This window comes from Pterocles gutturalis, unplaced genomic scaffold (genome assembly GCF_000699245.1).
Source record: "Pterocles gutturalis isolate BGI_N339 unplaced genomic scaffold, ASM69924v1 scaffold21068, whole genome shotgun sequence".
Classification (NCBI taxonomy): Eukaryota; Metazoa; Chordata; class Aves; order Pterocliformes; family Pteroclidae; genus Pterocles; species Pterocles gutturalis.
The window spans coordinates 48,383-71,146 of record NW_010120992.1 but is presented as its reverse complement, the minus strand read 5'-3'; the positions used below and the strand labels follow the sequence as shown (position 1 = coordinate 71,146).

The 22,764-nt window shown below is 36.8% G+C and overlaps 1 protein-coding gene across 1 annotated transcript in view; it reads left to right on the top strand.

Moving 5' to 3' along the window:
• The window catches only part of AP4E1 (adaptor-related protein complex 4, epsilon 1 subunit), a gene marked incomplete at its 5' end in the record, with an annotated part of 19,496 nt that extends 775 nt beyond the window's left edge, over positions 1-18,721 (top strand). Inside the window, 20 exon segments of the mRNA XM_010077096.1 lie at positions 4-101; positions 2,304-2,377; positions 3,772-3,893; positions 4,742-4,901; positions 5,462-5,628; positions 6,324-6,397; positions 8,464-8,586; positions 8,676-8,785; positions 9,071-9,210; positions 9,623-9,735; positions 9,874-9,992; positions 10,678-10,980; positions 11,723-11,837; positions 12,491-12,626; positions 13,779-13,866; positions 13,869-14,039; positions 14,936-15,508; positions 16,939-17,123; positions 17,954-18,111; positions 18,561-18,721. Of these exon segments, the coding sequence (XP_010075398.1) occupies positions 4-101; positions 2,304-2,377; positions 3,772-3,893; positions 4,742-4,901; positions 5,462-5,628; positions 6,324-6,397; positions 8,464-8,586; positions 8,676-8,785; positions 9,071-9,210; positions 9,623-9,735; positions 9,874-9,992; positions 10,678-10,980; positions 11,723-11,837; positions 12,491-12,626; positions 13,779-13,866; positions 13,869-14,039; positions 14,936-15,508; positions 16,939-17,123; positions 17,954-18,111; positions 18,561-18,721 (3,190 nt within the window).
• Positions 18,722-22,764: the final 4,043 nt, after the last annotated feature.

Genomic DNA, 22,764 nt, shown 5'->3' with positions numbered 1-22,764 from the left:
GAGACTCATCTATTGTGAAATGCTGGGGTACGAGTCTTCTTTTGGATATATTCATGCCATCAAACTTGCACAGCAAGGAAATCTTTTGGAGAAAAGAGTTGGTATGTGCATGGAACTGTAGTCCTGATAACATTTTCAAACTGTGTCGTTAAAGTTTCTTAGGATTTATAATTCATGTAAAAATACAACTCACTTAAAATGTTTTTCTGTTTTCTTGGTCTTGTTTCATAGTCTCTTGCTCCTCTTTGGAAATAACTAAATCCCTAGTTTATGAGCTGCTTTGTATCTGCTTGTAGAACAGAAGTTGGGGGAAATGAATTAATTTTAAATCATCAGTTGTTCATCCATTGTTTTGACTTGCGGCACCAATAAACCAGTAATTTCAGAGAAATTCTGTTAAAAAAATGCATCAAGCTAAGAATGAGTTTCTGGGAAGATTTGGTTTCTTTTTCAAGTACTGTAGCACAAGAGTAGACAAAAATGTCAATTTCAGACAATTTCTGCAAGCATAGTTTTGGTTTCACTGTATTTAACTTAGAGACAGTTGTTTAGAATTTTTATAAAGGGCTTACTGCTGTTAGCAAAGTGGCCCTAAAATATTTTGTGTTTTGGTGCTTGTAGGATTTTTTTTCATTTAGAAACAGTTGTAGGAAATAAGGCAAATAGGGAGGTCCTTATAGCATAGATGCAGAAGTTCCTGAGGAAATCTGAAAGGCTAGTTCAGATTTCTTTGAAATTTCATGCTTTTGTGATTGCCTTGCCTGCCAGTGTGGCTATTAACTTGCTTCCAGTAGATTTAGCGTGAAGTAGCTGTCAGCCTGTCTCATCTGGAGAATTTCCTTGCAGTTGCTGATTCAACTGCCTAGTGAAGACGTTTCTTCTTGTTTGCAGAGAAAATGGTTTAACTCCAAGCAATACTATGTCTGCATACACAGAAGGAAGGCAATGTCTTGCGGGATATACTTGGTTGATATCCTTTGTTTGAATTTCATCTGGATCATCCACTCAAGTATTGGAGTTTCTGAGAGAATGTGTTACAAGTGATGATTTAAAGTTGCTTTATCCCTGAGTAAAGAAAGCCAGTGCGCAGATGCTCTGGTAGGGATTAAGAAATTCGGTCTTCACCAAACCTGGGAGGGCAGGTGGTAAGCTGTTCTGAAGAAAACTTTGTGACCTCTGTAAGTGTCAAGAACCCACGTGTGTTGTTATTAATCAGTTTGAGACCTTTCCATACTAGGGCTCTTTTTGAGAAGGCTTGGGTGAAGCAGCATTTTTTTTTTTTTTTGGCTTAAAGTTCTCTGGATGCTAAGCACACTTAAGCATTGATCTGGTAAAAGGATATCCTCAAGAGTGTGCGGGGGGGTTGGGGTTTTTTTTTGTTGTTTTTGTTCTGCAGCTACATGTGATATATGAGGACAAGCTTGTCTGTTCTTGGTGCAATATACCGAAGTCTGTATTAAGGAAGTGTCAGTTGATCCAATCAAGATGGGTTACTCTTTTACTCAATGTGAGCCTCAATGAATGAGAGTCAAGTACTTTTTTGTAGGTGTACTAAGCTGATCATAGTTTCACAAGCAGATAGATCAGTCTGGTGGCCCAGACCATACAGTTATTTGTATCAAAGTTGTTCATTTTGATCCCTAAGGCCTGAATGAACCAGTACAAATATTGCTGTGAGTTGTGACACCCCCCCCTTCCCCCCCACCTACTTTAAGTCCCTTAGTTTAAAAAGAAGAGGGGTCTTGATGAAAAAGGTTCTGGCATGTTTCTTTTCTGGCATTCTGGAATTGTTTCTTGTTAAGAAGGAACAGGGGAGGTTTTGGCATAGGCTGGTGAATTTACTTCTGTATTCCAGGTTGAGTATAAAATTTATTTGAAATGGAACTTTATTTTATGAAAAAAGAGGAACAAATGTAAGGAAGTGCATTTGTTGTGTAGTCTAGAAGGAATATACTTTTTTCTGTGCAGAGAAGATACTTGTTTTCCAGGAAGTGATTTCTCATGGTGTTCTTGGCTGCTCTTTAGCTGTAACAGTATTGTAATTTCTCTTATTTCTCACAGCTTGTGAATTCTTAGCTCTTATGTGTTGAACTTTACTGCAACTTGAATATAACTGGTTTGCCTCGAAATAAAATAAAGTCTTGGTATTCAAAACACTAACAATTGTCATCCAACAGTGTGGGGGGATTGTTGTATTTTTTAATTCTTTGAGTTAACTCTTCTCCTATTAGACAGCCTTAAGCTTTCTGTCTTGAAGTTGGTTATTGCTTGAAAGTAGTAATGGAGGCTGCTTTCTTTTATAGGTTACTTGGCAGTGTCACTATTTCTTCATGAAAATCATGAACTGCTGCTTCTACTTGTGAATACAGTTGTGAAGGTACAGTGTTTTTGGAGGTCTGGAGGTAAACTAAACTTGGACCAATTTTTCCTGTTTTGCGTCACACAACGTCTAAGCTATGTACTCATTAGTTCTGTCTTGCTCTCTTAAAGCTGCAGTTTCTTTGGATATCAGTGAAAATTTGAAATGGCTTTCCCTGGCTTTTAAATTAAATCTTGGTTTTTTTTCTTGTTGTAAAAGCCATATTTTTATTTTTTTCAAAGGAGATATACTGTAAAATTTCCCTATAAAATATAACAATTATGTACATTCTCAACTCCAGGAGGAGCCATGCATGCATATTTCCATGTAAACTTCTGCTTTTAGCTGACAGCAAGTATCTGTTGTCTTCTTTGAGTTCTTTCAATAATTTTGATAGAAAATGTAAATGGACTTTGAAGTGACACTGAAAGTCTATTACCTAATAATATTTCGTTGGTGTCATGGAGCAATTGTGACTTATTATAACTCTTTCTGCGTAATGATTACTTTAATATAATAGTAGGCTGAAGTCATAGAAATTGTAGACTGAAAGTGATGTTTTTCTTGCTGTTGTGATTGAAAACTGTTTAATAATCTTTAAAAATCTGACTTGAAACTAGTAAGGATATAGAAAGAAGTGAAAAATGAGCCTCCACAAAGAACTAAAGCAAAATGAGCACTAAAACCTATCTGGGACAAATGACCAGAGCAAATAATGATGCGAGCTGGAAATCTTACATGTTTCATTTGGTTTGAAAAATAATTCTAGTTTTGTATTTCATGGGTTCATCCATCCTCTTTTGGTTTAAGGTTGCAGTGAGATATATCTACTATTTTTAGTTGTATTTGGGGCAGATTGTGAATTTTTATTCTTTCTTTTGTAGAAAGTTACGTGTAATTTGCTTTCTCTTCTCAGGGAGTAGTAATGTCTTATTTTAGTGTACAGATATGTAATTGGCAGTATTATTGAGCTTGCCTTTTTTTTTTTTTTTAATTATTTGGGCTGACCAAAGGTACTAGAGAGAATACTGTTGAATTCTGTGAGAAGTGACTTATCCCACTGATCCAGCTGGGGACTCAGCATAGTTTTGCAATCATCAGACTGTTTCAGTAAACAAACATTGATTGTAGCTCTATGTGTTAATCTCACATACATATAAAATATGCATATAGTTCTATAACATGAGTGTGGGGGGCTGCTTGTTTCTTGTTTCTGAAAAAGAGAGGAAAAGAACCCGATTAGCTCAGAGTTAACAGTTCTCAAACACGAGCAGACAACAGGATGGCTGGCAGCAAGATGCTTGCTGTAGGTGGGCTGGGTGCAGCCTGCTTGGGAAAGATTTGGGGTGTGTCTGTGCAGAACTTAAAAGTCTAAATGAAAAATGACTGTCTTCTTTCAATGATTGTAACAGGATTTACAGAGCACCAATCTAGTAGAAGTGTGCATGGCATTAACCGTTGTCAGCCAGATCTTTCCCCGGGAGATGATTCCAGCTGTTCTTCCCCTAATAGAAGACAAACTCCAGCATTCCAAGTACGTATTCATTTATAGAATTTCCAGTGGCCTCGTATGGTTGAATGACTTGATTTTGCAGGTGGTTTTAGTAAACTAGTGTTTTTCCTCTCAGTTGGTCTTTTTAATCGTTACCTTCAGAAATTCTTCCTCTCCTAGTTTTTCTCTTGGATTCTTGTCTCATTTATTTGCAGTCTTTACTGACTATTGGATAGGTGGTAACTTTTTCATAACCAGTTTTGATAGCTCAGTGTAATTGAATTTATCTGCTGGAGTCCTTTTAACGAATATATGTGGATGAAGTGTTTGTAGAGAAGGTGAAGAAACAAATTGGGATCCTTGAAGTACTTCACTGATACTTTTTTATACGGCTCTTTATAGAAGATTTGTTGGTAAAAGTATATCTGCATATATTAATACCATTGGATTGTTTGGTTCTTAATTTGTAATGTCCCTTATACAGAGGATAACATTATAAGTGTTATGTTGATTAGAAAGGGAACTGCAGAATGAACTGACTCAATAACTTCTAGACATATTTTTTGGGCTACACATGGGACCACAACAGATTAGCAGTGGCCAATTTCATTGTTTATTTGGTGGCCATTCTTTCCAATTGTCAATCTGACATCAAACACTATTATGCTTTTAAGTTTGCTTTGTCACTTCCTCACTTAGATGGTATTTGCAAAGTCATTTGTTACCAAATATGCAAAACGTGGGTTCTCATCTCTCTCCAAATCATGATGGCTGTCCGTGTAACTTTACATTGCTCTAGAAGTAACAAGTGCAAGTTGTTTTGTTAAGTCAAGTACTTAAAATACACAAGCAGCTTCATTTTGTTTTGTGTAAATTTCATTTCTCTTCAGGGAAATTGTCCGAAGAAAAGCTGTTCAAGCTTTATATAAATTCTATCTCATTGCTCCTAACCAAGTTCAGCATATTCATGATAAGTTCCGGAAAGCCTTATGTGATAGGGATGCTGGAGTCATGGCTGCTTCTTTGCATATTTATCTTCAAATGATTAAGGTAGGCAAAGAATTAGAAGCACAACTGAACTTAAAAGCTATTTATACATATATATATATATAAAGTATATGTATAATATTTTAAACACAGTGTATTACTGCACAGAAGTTTTGCAGAAAAAAACCAGTTGTAATCATTAGAAAAGTTGTTTTATATGATCATGGATATCTGTGTTTTGTTTGTGCTAGCTCTCCACTTAGCTTGACAGATCCACCTCTTGATCTGAATGCTCAGCACTATTGGCATATTTCGCTAGAGGACACACTACGGTGTGTTGAAGGGTTTGCTGGAATTTGCTTGTAATTTTTTTTTTACTGTTGCCTTCAAGTTACATCCATTCCCTTTGCAAATGTGTGAGAAGATAGCACAGGTTTAAAGAGAAGAGCTTACAGGTATTGGGGGATGAGAGTAGAAGTTTGATTTAAAGAAATGAAACCATCAGTGTAGGTATTTTGATCCTACTCAATTTCTGGATGGTATTTGTCTTGTCTGAACAGCATATAGCACTTTTGAGGTGCTATTTCAAAGTATTTGAATTGTATTTCTTTTTCATTATGTAGGAAAACTCAGCTGGATACAAGGACTTGACTGGGAGTTTTGTAACGATCCTAAAGCAGGTAGTGGGAGGAAAGCTACCTGTTGACTTCAGTTATCACAGCGTGCCAGCACCATGGTTACAAATTCAGCTTTTAAGAATATTGGGCCTATTAGGAAAAGATGATCCAAGGTAACTGGATCTTTCTCCATAATTAATATTTTGATCCAAGGTAACCGGATCTTTCTCCATAATTAATATTTTGAAGGTACAAAGAATACAGTCATGACCTCTACCTCATAGACACATAGACACCTTTCTGGTTTTGGTTTGGTTTTGTGGTTTTTGTTTTTTTTTTCTTTTGTAAGGGGATTTTACTGTTGAACTTCTTATACATTTGTTATTAACCAATACACTGAGCAGATGCTTTTTAAAGTGCAAAATCGGTTTCTTAGCTTCTGGATTGGCTAAACAATTGATTATTGTGGAATAGGCTTGAAATATATCTGTGCTGGGACTTCTGTTACAAGGTTATCGAAAAACTGTGTGCAAATCCGGAGTAAAGATATTTTAAAAAGTGATGTCATTTTGTGAGGGCCTAGTTGTCTGTGTTCTTTTTCCTGTTTATTTTATTTTTTATACAAATAGTGAGGGAAGTGTTTTTGTTCTTGTGATAAGGTAAATGTTTCTTTTGAAAGCTGCAAACATCTTTTGTTAGATGCCGTTTAGAAACACATTATAGAGCTCTTCCATGTTAAAGTGAATCTGTGGATATGAATAATTTGCATTACAGATTTCAATACTAGTGTTTCAGCTGTTTGGCAGGATAAGACTACATGTATGTTAGTGCTGAAAATAATTTTAAATATTTTTTTCTTGTTGAACAGGACAAGCGAATTGATGTATGATGTTCTAGATGAATCTTTAAGAAGAGCAGAGATAAATCATAATATTACATATGGTGGGTGAGGTTATTTTGTGTAATGATCAGTATTTGGAAAGACTGAAAGTGTGAGTAGTTGATCATGCTAAAATACATATGCAGTACTTTTGAAAAATCTAGTTATATTCTTAATATACAACTGTATTCTTAAGTGTCTGACTAGTGAATTGTAAAACAAGTGATACATTGCTGCTCAGTGCAGTTTTGTATCATTGAAGTAAAACATGTTTATTTACTGGGAATTCGTCTTGGCTGAAAAGCATATAGCCTATGTTTGCGTTGTCCTTGGCCTTAAATACAGAAAGTCAGCTTCTTCATGAAAGCTCTTGTTGAATGTAGCTTAAGTTGAAATAAATGATTAAAAAAAAATTGTAGTGATGCAGCCCTGTTTATTAGAATTGCTTAGATCTTCTTTCACTGCTGTGAGAAAGGCAATAAAAAGTGTGCAAGAGTGACTGCATCAGTTCTTTACAGCTGTCTAAGGGCATTTCCTCTAGTGACAGTTAATAAAAATTACACCTCCGGAGTTCAGGGCTGCCTTTGAAAAGGTGTTTTTGGCACACATCTCAGTTAAAAATTGCTAGAACATGGTAGATGAGTATGTTAATTTCATTATCTTCTCAGCAGAGAAAGCTGTATTTGTTGCTAGAACAAAGCAGAAGGAATGATTGCACTGCTAAGTTTTTCGCATAAAAAGCTGATCAATTTATTTGGATTTTTCCTTGCCTTCCCCTCCCCAGGTCTTAACACCTCCCTGAACACAGAGGTCTGATGTTCTAGAACCCTACATTAAGAGCTGTTTCACTGTTAAAAGACCTAACCCCCCCATTATTTTATTGTTTAAAGTAAAGCCCCATAGATGTTGCCAAAGTACCCGTGATAATGAAATGGACAGAAAACTGAGACTTTTTTAAAACTGAGGAGAGGAACAATAAAAGAAAGACAGCCCAAAACTCTAGATGCCTAATGCCTACCTGGTGCCTGTTTGGTAAAGCATTGTGTAAGCTTCACTTCCACTAAAAAGGGAACCTTTGGGGAAATATTCTCTTTTAGTAGGTAATACATGAGGAAGCATCTGTCAGATGTTTCGTGTATTCAGTTGATTGAATCTATTCTTTTAGGCAGGAACATATGAGATATTGGGAGGTGTGTTGCCTTATAATGCAGAAAATTTGCATTTGCTGAGGTAAACAATAAATTTGTTCTAAGGATTTAAGGGGCCAAAGTGGGCAGTTTATTATGATTTATACAAGGACATAGAATTTAGGTATGTAGTTTTTGTTCACATCTGATAAGCTTTTTATAAACCTTTAGTTGCTTATCCCAGACAAAAGAAAAATGTAATTGAGTGATTACTGTTTCTTACGCAAAGTCCTTGGTTATTGTGGGTTCCTTCCTTGTAGGCAGTTGAGTTGTTAATATGCTAGTCTTTCTCAGATTTAGTTTTGTAATGCTTAAGAAGAGCAGGTGGCTGTCTATTGGACAGTTGACTTAAGAGACTGAATTACACAGATAACTGAACATTGCATCATGATTTTAAATGCCAGTTAACCTGGGGAGAGTAACTTGGTTTGAATCTTTGCCCAAATTGCTGGACAAAGGGTTAATTACTTTTTTTGTGTTGCTCAGTTAACTTCTAGCTTTTTCTCAAACAACTATGCAAGGTTTTCTTTTAATAAGGATGTTCTTGGGATGATTTTGGCTGTCAGTCAGTCGTAGCTAAGAAATCATATGAATTATTGAAAAATGTTTGTGTCTCAAATCCTTTATGGTTGCCTGTTGGCTTTCTAAAGACCATCCCGGTCCAGTCGCTTGAGCAGCTATAGGAGACTTCAAGCTTGGAAGAACTTTAAGGACAGAAGATTGTATGCACAATGGCAAAGGCTAATAAAAAAGTATCTATATACTAAAGGAGATAGTCTTTCATCCTGTTTTTACTTATGTCAGTAGTTACTCTGTTGGATTCAGTGGGGGTGGAACAACACTGTAGTTCCTTTATACAGTCAATGAGCTTGAATGTTAAAAATTTTTGCATTATAGAAATATTTAATACATATTAAATGTCCTTTCGCTTCCTCCCACAGCCATCTTGTTTGAATGTGTGCAAACAATTTATACAATTCATTCCAAATCTGAACTACTTGAAAAGGCTGCCAAGTGCATTGGAAAATTTATTTTGTCACCTAAAATTAATTTGAAATACTTGGGTAAGGATACCTGATTGAAGTAAGATGTTTTTAATTCGATCGTAGTAGTATACATTCCCTTACATCATTTCCAATCACTTATATTCTAGGTTTAAAGGCCCTGACCTGTGTTGTCCGGCAGGATCCTAATCTGGCACTTCAACACCAGATGACAATAATCGAATGTCTGGACCATCCAGATCCCATTATTAAAAGGGAGGTCAGTGAATTTTTAAGCATCAAAAATTAAGTTAATTTTTAAGATAGGTGGTAGGTTTTCTAAAAGGAGTAGTGTAAAAAGCACTTTATATCTCAGTTATTGTGAGAGAGCAGTTATGAACACTATTAATGAGACAGGCTGTGTAGATCAGCAGTGTATTTCATTTAAGATTTGCCAAATACAGACAGTTCTCAATTTGGCATCATACTAAAATGTTTCTATTTCCGTGCTTCCTTTTTTAAGTCATAAGAGCCAATTAAATGTTTTTTTTGCTTTCTCTTTCAGACTTTAGAGCTTTTCTATAGAATTACAAATGGACAGAACGTAGTTGTCATAGTTCAGAAGATGCTTGACTACTTAAAAGAAAGCAAGGAAGAATATACCATCATCAACTTAGTTGGCAAAATAGCAGAACTAGCTGAGAAATATCCTTTTATTTTTCTGAAACTTTGGAGTCAGAGCTCAGGTAAATGTAGCAATTGTACCTTTCAAAGCATCTTTCATGGTCTTTGGAAGTTGGAAGTGTTACAGCTGTGCTTTCTGCTCAAAAAAATAGGCAAAAGAAAATTCATACAAAAATGACCACAGTGTTTCTTGTATTTCACTGAGAGAAAGTAATGTCACTAGAAATACTTTGTTTTGGCTTTGGAGTTTATAAAAGATGCAGGAATATTTTCTCTGTGGTTAGATTGAGCTGATATTTGACCATCATGTCCCCACCTTACTGAGGAGAGCGAGATGGGTAGCTTATTTGTGGAAAATCTGTTTCCTTAGGAAATGCACTGAAAAAGAAAAAAAAGTTACACCTTAGTACTTCATTCCTTAACATCTGGACAGGTATGCCCCTGACAGTGAGTGGTTCATCCAAACAATGAATGCTGTGTTCTCCGTTGGAGGTGATGTTCTCTATCCTGATATCCCAAACAACTTTCTGAGGCTGTTGGCTGAAGGTGGGTACCTCCCTGAATGATCTGAAGGATGTCACATTCCTTAATCATCTGGCTTTTTTTTCTTAAAATGCACTTTGAAATATTTGATGGGAGGTTTTACTTGCACTTCAGGCAAAGTGTGTGTTGTTTTCTGTCTAGGATTTGATGATGGAAAAGAAGATGATCAGCTAAGGATGTATGCAGTACAGTCTTATTTAACGTTACTTGAAGAGGAAGATGCATTGTATCCACAGAAATTCCTTCAAGTTATGAGTTGGGTAAGGTGGACACATGGTCAAAATTGAATACACAGATACGAGGAAACTGTCAAAGGTGGTGATGGTTTTAATAAATATCTTAAACTTTTATTTTTAGTCATGAATATTCTGGTTTTACTTGAAGTCAAGATAATATGCTGAAATCTATTTTTAGTGACCTCTTCTGGTGCCTGAGGACTATATTAGCTTGTCATCGTTTGTGGAAAAGCTGACTTGGTCCCTGTAAGGCTGGTGACTATTGGAACAGCCTAGCAGCCACATGCATCTGAGAGCCTTTTTGTCTTCACCAGAATTAGGCCAGATGTGGTTGTGAAATGCATTTTTAGCCTTGCAGGTGACTGGCCAAGTCCTATGCTAGTATTGTCTGATACACGGGTAAGCTTCAGCATCCACCCAAGGAAGAGGCTGCAGTATGAGCGAATCATGTTTTGTGAGGGCCTAATTGCTATGTTTAGCTTTCTTTTCAAGAGAGCTGTTTGATTTTTAGGAAGCTAAAAGTTGGAGTCTGCTGAGGTAAACACAAAGATCATTTCAAGCCTTTGACATTTGAAATGCAAAATGGCAAAGAAATAGTTTAGAACATGTTTAAATAATAGTTTCTTGAATGTGAAGTGGATTTTATTTAACACTGCATTCTAATTTCAAAACTGACTAAATCCATACGTTGTCTGTTCTTTGTGAATAGGTGTTGGGGGAATATTCCAGCCTTGTTACAGATGTTGATCCAGAAGTTATTTTGACAAAGCTGCATAGCCTGCTGAAGAAGACTTTTGTTACTTCTGAAACTAAAGCCTGGATAATGGCTGCAGTCACCAAGATAGCATCACGTACCTCCTGTTCGAAAACAGTTGACAAACTAATCCAAGAATTCAGCAACTCTCTAGATACCTGCATGAGACAATGTGCTTTTGAACTGAAGCACCTGTGTGAAGACAAAGCACTGATGAAAAACTTGTTTCCATTTGACGCTAGCTGCAATGACATGGTGGTGAGACAGCTGCAATGGGTGTTCTTCACCAACGTCGTTGTAGTTTGGGGGGGTTGAATATTTTGGTAAAAAAATAAATTGTATTTGACAGTTCTGACTGATGTCAGTCTTTAGTTTGCTTAAAGTGATTTTTCAGAAACGTACTACTTGTTCAGGCATATGTGATGAATCATAATGTTCTGTACCAAAAGAGAGAGAACTGTTGTCTAGTTGGTAAGCTGGAGTAGCTTTTAACAAAATTATGATTTCATACAGTGATTTTTTTTGTTGCCTTTTTTTTTAAAAGATTAGTTAGGCCTGCTTTAGTGACCTGGTACTGCTTTTTAGTTCAAAGGGTTTTCCTCCTATTTAGAAACTACTGATCTTGAAACTGAAATGCCCATGATGAATGATGGAAAATAATATTGATATTACTGAGGTTTTGCAGGGTGGGGGTTGAATTCAGTATTTTCATATAATGGTAGAATCAACCATTTTTTGAAAACTCTGCTTTTTTTTTTTTTCCTTGTTTAGACAAAACAAATAATAGCAGAAGATTTAGTTTAAGGTACAAACTCTAGCTCAAAGTCTATTTCAACATACTTAACAATTTATGTGAATACAGCAGCTTTACTGGTAGATAGGGGAGATGTGAGACAGAAGATCCTGATTTGCTGATAAGATACAATATTCTTCTGGTAACATCAGGCTCATGTATAGAAAATATTTTAATTGTTTTCTCCGTTTCCTTAATTCTCTATAGGTAGATGCTTCCTTATCTTTTCTGGATGGGTTTGTGGCTGAGGGCCTCGCTCAGGGTGCAGCACCATATAAGCCTCATCACCAGAGACAAGAGGAAAAGCTGTCTCAGGAAAAAGGTGACAGTTTACTGCACTTATTCAATAGCTGGTAAATTACCTGATAAGTATTAGCAAACAATCTAAGTGTACAGTTAATATTATTTCTTAAAGTAATATTACCTTAATACGTCTCTTGCCTGTACGCTTAGCTGAGTACAACTTAGATTTTAGTTCCACATCTCTCTAGCTGTGTATGTAACTGATCATTATCATAGGTTGCTGTTCTGCAGATGAGAATGTTTTACTATAATCTCCTGGTCTATGGGATTTGAAATTTATGGGGATTATTAAGGTGGATTATTAAAGCAAAGGGTTCCTCACTTTATTATACTGAGCAATTAGACTTGACTGTGGAGTTATAGTTTGCAATAATAACCATTGTGAACTTATTTTATGACACAAATCTTACACTTGCTACCTAGTGTAGGTACTGATAAGACAGCAGTATGTGCTTTTGTTTATTTAAAAATACCCCAAAACTTTACCTGTAATGCATTTTTTTTTAAAATTTTACTTTTTTGAGAACAGAAACATCCATTTTTAATGAGGATAGGATACTAAGTGGGAAGCCTGAGAAGTGCAGCAATAGAGCATATCTATTTTCAGGGGATGGATTTCTTTCTTAACTTTTTATGCCTCATGGTAATTTTGAGATTCTGTCTGTCTTGCAGCTCTGAATTTTGAACCTTATGGATTGTCATTTGCTGCAAGTGTGCCCTCATCTGGTGTCACCGGCAGACAGTCTCCCACTGGTTTATCTTTTGGTTCTGATACATCTGGTAATAGTGCTGAGACAGGACGTAAAGAGTGAGTTAATTGGAGTTTGAAATGAAGTACATTTATACTTCTGTTCTTGTCAGTATCACGTGTGTTTGCTTTGTCATTACACAAAACTATAAAGAATACAGTTGAACTTGGAAACCTTTATCATGTAAGAAGAAATTCAGGATGGCATCTTCTTTGAAATAACTAGGGAAAAGCGAATGCGGTTAGACTTTTTTCAGTTTCTTCACAAAGTACAAATTAAGTGATTGTTAATGCAGTAAAATTGGGACAGGATTACCTGATGATTACATGATTAAATATTTTTATTCTCTGGCTTCTTTCTTTTCCTTACAGGCTACTCTTACTTTTTATGGGCTTACAACAATGTGCCTTTTAAGGAAACTTTTTTAGATAAAAGTGAAGCTAAGTTTCACAGTGCAAGATACTCCTTTAGTTTTAGAACAGTACAAATAAATTCCATATGTATAGTTTCATAAAAATTAACAACTTAATTTATACTGTGGTAAATTGGTATGCAGGAAACCTGGGAAGCTTTTTCAGGTTCTTTAACCAGTGTGTAAGAAAACTTGAATGAGGCTTTCAGGGGTAGGGGTTGCAGCATTTAGCCTGTGTCTGTTGAATGAACTTCTGCTAGAGTTCTGGGTGTCTGAGAACATGAATGCTTTTTATAAGAAATAAAAATACTTTCTAGGTCTCTTCTAATTTTCAGTCTCATATATTGACTTAAATTATTTTTTTAAGGAATCAGCAGTAGAACTATTGAAATATACTTGGAGATTCCCAGAATATTTCTCCTGGGGAGAAAGATAGATACCATGTTGCTTGTCTTCACTTTTAAAAAATTAGTCAAATACATTATAAATGTAACCTGAAACTGGAGTTGGCAAACAGTCTACTACTGGCTGCAGGTGTCTAATGCTGTCTTAGCATAGGTCTATACTTACGACTATATAGCCTAGTCCTAGTTTGCACTTGCAGGGTGTTTTAAAAGTAGTGAGTTACTTTACTAACATAGAACTTCATGCAGATAGGGAAGTGTTCTGTTATATTCCACTACACACTGTGTATATTGAAGTACCGACGTTGTGAATGGTGTTTAAAGTAGAGTGGTGGCATGTTTTATGAATGGATGTTCATAGCATTGATCCTGCTTTGTTTTGTTTGCTTTCTTAGGACAAATACTCTGAAACTTGAGGGAGTACGCAAGCTCTGGGGAAAAGAAGGCTATCTTCCAAAAAAAGAAAACAAAGTATTTTTTTTTAAGAAAATGAGCCACAAACTGTGTCTTGTGGTGGCTTAGTAGCAGGACAGGTGGGTGATCCTCCTGCATCGCAGTCTGATCAAGTTGCCAGCCTCTCCGAGGAAGACAAAGAGAAGCAGCAGTTAGCATCAACTTTGTTTATTGGGCTAGGATCAAATGCTGGTGTCAGTCTGGTAAGTGTTTCTTTTGTGCCTTACCAGATTAAAGTTTATATGTTGCCTTATTTATAATTACAGATATTTATATGCAAATGATGATCAAATTAGTGTTGTGGTAAAACTAGGCAAAAAAAACCTGAGTCACTGAAAAACTACTGAGAAGTACTTTTGTAATCTGGTAACTTGTTAAGAACCTGAAATGAGCTGGATATTACTTGATCAAGCAATGTCTGGAGCAGATCTGATTCGGTAACTAGCACTTCCCTCTGTTTACATGTTGTACTTCAAGCTTTAGTCTCAATTTTCCCTAACCAGCTTGGGCTCCCTGACCCAACTGTGCAGAGCAGGTGGTATTCATTCGGCAGTAAGACTAGAGTTTGATGCCTCATGTCAAGACCGTTTTTTGTTTATGTATGGTAATACACAGAACATTAAAGAATTCATCCAGAGCAGGTGGTATTCATTCGGCAGTAAGGCTAGAGTTTGATGCGTTACATCAAGACTGGTTTTTGTTTATGTATGGTAATACGCAGAACATTAAATAATTCATAATTACGTAATCTTTTTAAGACTGGCATTACCATATTAGCCATCTCAAATCTTGGCATTTATCACTGGTTTAACCAGAAGATGTTTACCTGTGCTTGCTTTTTAATAGGAGCTTTTAGTTTATGTTTGAGAGAACATAGAATTGTTCTGGCATTTATAGGCTAATCCTATACTCAATACAACACAAGTCTGTTACTGGATCCATTAAAACATTTGGAATTTATTTATGTTTGCCATCTGAATTGAATCCTTGGTCATTGTTTGTCCTTGCTCACTGTGTTTTATTCTGTTAACAGTAACACAGCTGGCTACTAGAGACTTCCCCACCCATTGGTTTTTTTTTTTTTCTTTTTCCTTTTCAGATGGGGAAAGCGGACACAGCTACTCAAAAGTTCAAAAGAAAATCAAAGATAAATGAAACTCAAAATAGTGAGGAGGCATCAGACTTCCGAAACAGTGCTGCTTTAGATTTTTGTCCCTTACTTGATGGAGTACCTGTTAACGTGGAAGACTGTGAGGGGAGTATACACGCAAGGTTAAGGAAAGCCTCTGTGTCTTCAGATACTGTAGAAGATAATTTAGCATTTGAAACACCTCAGTCCCTAAAAAAATCTGTGCTGGATGACAGACTTTCAGATGGTAGACTGTCACAATCGTCTTTATTTGCTGATAGTAATATTGAAATTCTTCAGCCTTCTCCAAGTGCTCAGTGTGAAAGTGCCAGTAAAACACCGTGGGTCCCTTCCTTACCAGAAGAGTTAGAAGAGCTCACTCACTCTGAAGTAGTGGAACTCTGTCAGAGTGATGCCTTAGCTCTGCATTTATGTAAAGTGTGGACAGACAACTCTTTGTTGCTCACTGTTTTTGTTTCAAATAAAACCACTTTTGCACTTAATGCTGTGAACTTGGTGTTTGAAGAAACAGAACATTTTCAGGTAAGAAACTTTGTTTCTATCATATTTCAAATTCACTTGGAACTTCTTGTTTTTTGCTTGCATTCAAAGGTGCAATACTTGGTTTCATGTAATAGCCATAAAACCTGTGGTATGGCTATTACACGCATCCTAAAGGGTAATGAAAGAAATCTCAATACTAAGTGTCATTTGGTATAAGACTTAGCATTTCACTTTTTTAGTTCACCTTGATTTTGTTTCCTGCTGCTTACCTCCGTATAACAAATATGTGTGATTTTTCAATTCTGAATTAATCTTTTTCCTTATGTTTAAGACTGAATGCAAACCTAACCAGTCACACTCGGAATGGTATGATTTGAGCTGCCAAAGAAATCACTGTGTAACCTCTTGTCTGGGTGTGACTGTTGGGCTTGTGCATTCATTTGGATTCATCTGACAGGCAGACATGATACAGTTTTGTCCTTCACATAAAGTTATGTAAGCTTGCTTCAAGCTTGCTGTTTTTTGGGGGTTTTTTTGTTTTTTTTTTTTCCGAAGACATCGATCTTATTTCATTCTTGTCCTCATGCATTCAGTTGATGTGGGAGATGAGTCAGTTTATTTTTTGACATCGGCTACATCTGGGATTACATCTTGGTAAAAGCATGTCATAGCCTTGGTGGAAACTTCACTTGAATAATTGGAAAGCTATTTGGGAATTGCCTATTGGCATGGCTATCCACAGATTTTGCTGAAAGAAGCACAGAATTATGAAACCTTGGAGACACTCAGCAAGTGATAACTGGCCAAAGAGAATTAAGCACAATGTTTCTTTTAGAATTGACTTAATCAAGGAACTGCTAACTGCTTATGAAGTCTCCTTCCTTCCCATTTCTGGCTTGAATCAAACCTATTGTGGCATTGGTAGGAAGTGAGCATCTCATGTCTAGTTTTTCCTTGTAATTCATTTAAATTTCCACACGGACCACTACCGCAGATAGAATCTGTGTTACTAGCGTGCTTGGAGAGGCCAGGGACTGCTGAGTAATCTTGAAATTATCCTAGTTATTAGGGGTGACTTCTCAGCTTTTTGCTCTTGGCATACAGCTTGGGGTATGTTACAGTGTTACCTGCTCTTGTGTATTAGTTTATTTTGGGACTGAGCTACAGAATTCAGGTTCTTAGCCATCAGTTCTCTGTCTCTAGGTGATCATTTGGGGGTGGGGGGAAGCCAGTTGTCAGAAAGATAGATGTCTTCAGTGTTTTAATTCTCATAAAACTTTTATAGATGTTAATGATTAATTTATCCTCGATGAGAGCTGAGAAATGGTAGCTCCGTTCACTTGCCAAATAGTTCAGGAAAAATCAATTGAAATAAAAGGCACTTACACAATTTTATAGCTGTGTCTTAGCCACTTACACAACTTGACAGCAAGACTTATGTTCTGTATTCCTTTTAAAAAATGATACAGATTTTGGAGAGTCCCACCTACCAGTTTCCTGTAATTGAAGCTCGAAGTGTGGAACGTTGCCAGAAATGTGTGTGGATGGACAGAATCTGTACACAGGGAATTCTGTCTGGCTCTGCTAATTACCAGTCAGAGATGGAAACTTGCCTTGAATTTTCAATAACTTTATCATTGTTGGACTTCATCAGGTAAATAAAATAAGCTACAGTTTTTGAAAATGCATGTACTCAAATAAGTATTAGACAAGGGCAGGATGATTTGGGTATTAATTATGGAAATATAAAGCTGCATCTTGAGCAGCTAATTTTAATCTAATTGAATGACTGTTAAAGATAGTAAACGGTTATTTATACACTTACAAAAAGGGGGCAACGTACCAGGAAGAAGTATAAATCCTGTAAGAATATTGGCAGTAGCTGCAGGTTAGAGTAGTTGTGAACTACAGGATGGGTTTTTGAGGAGGCTAACAGAACTGTCTGGACAGAAGGGCATGCCACTTTAAAATACTGCAGAATATAAACATGTCACACTGAAATAAGTGATTTGAGTAGAGAGAATCGTACATTATATGAAAAGTCTGACTACTTTGCAGAGGAAGAAGAAAGCTCATTGTATTAATTTTTGAACACTGCGTTTATTTTACAAGTAGAAAAAGCAAGTGTTCTTTTTCCAATGTACTTTCCTTTTATATAGTGAAAGCCACCTTGTTTTCCATAATGAAGTCTACCTCTCATTGAACTTGTTTTGTCTCTTTCAATGGGCGGTTATCTCAAATATATCTTTGATTTTTCATTTACAGAGAATAAGGTATTTTTTAAGATCTAGAAGTCTAAAGCAAGGGATAGAAACTTTTTTAAGTGTTAAGCTGGGAACAGGAGAGGTTTGTTTAAACTGATCTGTATTTGCTTGTTGCTTGCTCTGTTGTCCGTTTGCTTCCAGATACACTTTTTTTGGAAACCAAATATATTCTGAATAATGTGTCATGTTGTGCTAAGATATGTGGTGAACTTATTTGTAGGCCAATGGAAATGACTACAGAAGACTTTGGGAAGCTGTGGTTGTCCCTTTCCAATGATGTGAAGCAGAATATAAAAATGTCGTCTTCTCAAGATTCCCTTTCAGCAGCTCTGAATACACTGCAACAGAAGCTGAAACTCCATATAGTTGACGTTATAGGTGAGTGAAAGTATACTGTAAGGTTGCCTGCAACCTGTTATTTGTCCCATGAAAATAAGCGCATGGAAGCAGGTATCTTAACAGTTTAAGGCAGGGAACGTTTGGGAGCGTTGTCCTATGGACTTCATTTGCTTTACTCTGTGTGAAGACTGATGTAAAGATACAAGTGTATAGCAAACAGTATGTTTTACAAGGGAGCAAACTGTTGCCCTGTGAAGAGTTTTTGGACAGGACAGAAGAACGGGAATGAAGCTATGTGACAAATATGAAGCTGGGATTGCATGCAAGAGGCATGATTTTTTGGTGACATGTTAGGGGAGTAGGGGTAAGAGTATAAGAGAAGAGCAGAAATGGGGTTTGAGAAAGAGATACTTTTTTTGTGAACTATACTATAGCTATTGTCACTTGTTAATCGTTACTTCATTTTTTTCTGTGGTCTCTGTTTTAAGGTAATGAGGGAATCCTGGCATGCCAGCTACTTCCATCTGTGCCCTGTCTGCTGCACTGTCGTACTCACTCAGGGATGCTGGCTTTGTGGTTCAGATCGCCGTGTTCTGCTCTTCCCGATGGTTTGCTTTATCAGTGTCAAAAGGTGATGGAAGAATCCTAACAACAGTAGGGCCTGCCTTAATCCATTTGGTGCGTGAAAAGCAAGTCAAAGACTTACACAGTTGCACAGATAATTACCAAAGCTTCATTAAAATACTGCTTCTCAGAAGTATTAAAAGTTTTCTTCCAGCTGGCATATGTCATGTGCTCTTGTGGGGGAAGAATAATGACCTGAATTACACCTGCAAACACATGCTCAGGACTGTACAGTGACTAACAAGTAATCCATTAAAGTATTGTTACCTGTTTAAGTGAAATGTAAATTTCTTAATTTTGTTGTAAATGACTGAAAGTATTTATTTTTATTATGCAGCTTTTGTAGATGTCAACAATTATTCCTCATAGCAATTACTTAAATATGATTTTAAAGAAAACATATCTCCATTATGAGGTCAGACTTGATCAGCTATCAGGATCATCTAATTTTATTTCATTAATTTTTCTAAAGCTATTTTTAAGCACTGCTGGCAACAAGACCTGTGTTGGTGGTTGTATAAAGTAACTTATAGAGCAACAAATGCATGTTTTGAAAACAGTTAAAAAGATTTTAGTGAGCACACACTTCCCATGATCTTTGATGTTTACCATTTAAGTGGTATCAATAGGAGGCAGGCATGTGAAATTATACGGAAGCACCTCCTGGATAACTAACTTCAGGTTAGTTCCTGTGTGCAGTTCTTCCTGCCTTGTGTTACAGTCACGTTCCCTTTCCTTAGGGGTCTTTGACAGTCATTGAATATTTGTGCATGTCTAAAGATAAGTTTCATATGGATCAAGTCTGGGATGACTGAGCTGGGGGTAGGTGGCTGTGAACACATTGGCTAGTCGGTAGCTGGCTAATGGACACGTTCCTTGCTCTTCAGTCAATCCTATAAATTTAATATGGCCAATATCCCTGTCCATCAAAATTCACATGGAGGAAATTTTCATTTATTTTTGCTTCTAATTATTGAATTGTGACTCAGTATGACTCTTCAAACCTTTGACTTGCACAGATGTGGCTGTAGTGTGTGTGCATGGCTAGGAACTGCAGGAAGGCATAAGAGATCTAAATCACAACAGCATAAATATATCTGTTTAGAGGTCTCCTTTTCTTCCTGAAATAACCTCACAGTCTTGAAAATCCATCAATCATAATTTATTTAGATGCTAAATGAAAACTTTAATACTGTTTAATATTGTTTATAACTGGTTATGTTTTTAATTTAAAGACATCAAAGATTGTACACATGGTTCAGACATGGTATAAATGGATTCTACAGCTGAATTTTCTCCTTTGTGTGTTTAATATTAACAAGGAAATTCTTTGTTATATTTGTGTTTTTGGTTCTCACCTGATAAGCACTGGTTGTAAAGGAAAGGAAAGTATTCTGTTAGTTTGCTAATGTTTTGGTAAATGTTCATGAAATCATCATAAGAATGGTAATGTGCTGATAGTTTCTTTTTTCTTTTTTTTTGTGTGAGTTTGTTTTTAAGTCAAGCCACTTGTGTTATCACAAGTATAATCATATAAGCAAAGCTCCTTTTTTATTGCTGTTCCAGTACTCTCTTACTAAGGAATTTAAAGTGCACTAAACCTGTAAGTATACTTAATGTTCTGCATACTTTAATGCTTACTTGGCACTTCGAGACAGTTTCAATAAATGAAAACTGATTTATAGTGGAAGAATTTCCAGCAAACTGTTTCCCAGTTGGTAGATCAGACTTGTGTTACACAATAGTATGAACTATAATAGACATGTTTGTACAGTCAATCAAATCAGCTCTGGGGCCCCCAACATAAGAAGGACATTCACCTGTTGGAGGGAGTCCAGAGGAGAGCCACGAAGATGGTCAGAGAGCTGGAGCACCTCCCCTATGAGGACAGGCTGAGAGAGTTGGGGTTGTTCAGCCTGGAGAAGGCTCCGAGGAGACTTAATAGCAGCCTTCCAGTACCTGAAGGGGGCTACAGGAGAGATGGGGAGGCACTCTTTATCAGGGGGGTAGTGAGAGGGTAATGGGTAATGGTTTTAAGCTGAAAGAAGGTAGATTTAGACTAGATGTTAAGAAGAAATTCTTCACTGTGCGGGTAGTGAGACACTGGCCCAGGTTGCCCAGAGAAGCTGTGGATGCCCCATCCCTGTAGGGGTTCAAGGCCAGGCTGGATGAGGCTGTGAGCAACCTGGGCTAGTGGGAGGTGTCCCTGCCCATGGCAGGGGGGTTGGAACTCTATGATCTCTAAGATCCCTTCCAAACCAAACCATTCTATGATTCTATGCATTTAAACTATTTCAGCAATGAGATGTTCCATGTCCTAGTGTTTAAAAAGAACAGCAAAAGACAATAATGCCTTCTGTTGTTCCTATAATGTTCCTTACAACCTTTTTCACTGTGTGAATAGTGTATGCTAAACTGTGGATATGCATATTCAAAGAGCTTTATGGTAATGTTACATAAAGGGGTTTGCAGGGAATTGTACCTGTGTCAGTGTTTATTTTTAGATTGCCCAACAAATATTTTTTCTTATCACTATCTTTGCATTTCTTGTTGTTTAATAAAATTAATTTTAATTTAAAAGTAAAAAATAGCTTGATACTCATTAAATATTCTTTGCTACCACATGTAGCAGTGTTAAGAACTAGATTCTATTCTAATTGTTTCTCTTTGCATCTGAACAGTGTTGAAAAACGTGACATTGCAGAAGTCTTGTATCCATTGGTGATTTAAATGTCCTGTGTCTCAGCTGGAAGAATAAAAAGAGTACACTTTAGAGATTCTGAAAAGCATTCTGTGTGCCAGCTCACACTGATACTCTTTTTGGAATACTGCCAGATTGTGGGATCTGCTTTTAAAGCATCACAGGAGACTTTGGGGTCTCTTGCTATTTGTAGTTGGCAGCAATAACTTTTTTTTTTTTTCTTCCCCAAATCTAATGCTAACATAACACACCATTTGCTATAGTATTGAGAAGGAGCTGGGAGTTTGGAAAGTTTGCTGAACCTGAAGGTGGCTGCAGCCCTGATGTAGACGGTGAGGTTGTCCTGTGTGGTGTGGCTGTTGTGTGTAACAAGAGCACGTGCTACACTGCGGTTCCAGACGAGGTACCTGGGGAGGTTAGGCCTGTGAGAAGCTCAGCAATTCAGTGCTGGGAATCCCTCTGATCTTGATCCATCATCCAGTTGTCTCTAAAATGAAATATAGCTATGTAAGTAATTACACAAGGAAACATTATTTCATCTAGTTCTGTATTGTAAATCCTTTAGTGAATATCGTCATCTTCTGTGGTTATTCCCATTTACTTTTCTTTGGGACTTAATAGATCTTAAAGGGTTAACCTGTTTTCAGGGAAAGGGAAGTAAAGTGCATAGAAGTACAGGCAAGAAGGAAAAGACCACAGAATCCAGTCAACTTAAGAAAGTTCACTTTCAAGAGGCAACTACAGGCCAGTCAGAGTAGATACTGACCTTTCTGAACGGGCAGGTTGATAGCGTTTTGGACCAGAAGCCTGGGTACCAGGAGATGCCACCGTTTTACTGCTCTCTGCCACGGGCAACTTGGAGATCTGGACATTTTAGAGTCAACAGACAAGTGATTGTATTGGATCCATATTTCAACTATTTTGTCAGATTCTTCTCTCTTACCCCAAATATTTTCAGATATTTTTAATGGAAAAAAAAATTTGGTAGGAAAATTGGTGGAAGTGCACCATGGCAGTATGATGCAGTGTGTTTTCCTAAACATAAATCATCTGTCATGTTACGTTACTTTCTGCTGTGTATTCCCAACCCCTCCTAATCCTGTAAGGACCCGAGATAAGAAATTTGTGTAATAGATGGCACTATTGTGAGGTTTTCCTGTACTTGCAAATAGCTCATAAATGACATTGCCTGATGGTTTCTAAATACTGGAAAGGTAGTTATTGCCTATAGAGTCCCCCTGGTAGTTCTGCAGCATAAAAAGCTGTATTATCTTTTCTGTGTTGATAAGGCTGTGTGTTGTCTTTTTCTGGCATTGAGGTAGTATCATAACATGTAAAAATGGAATTAGACCTGCTTAAGTCAGTCA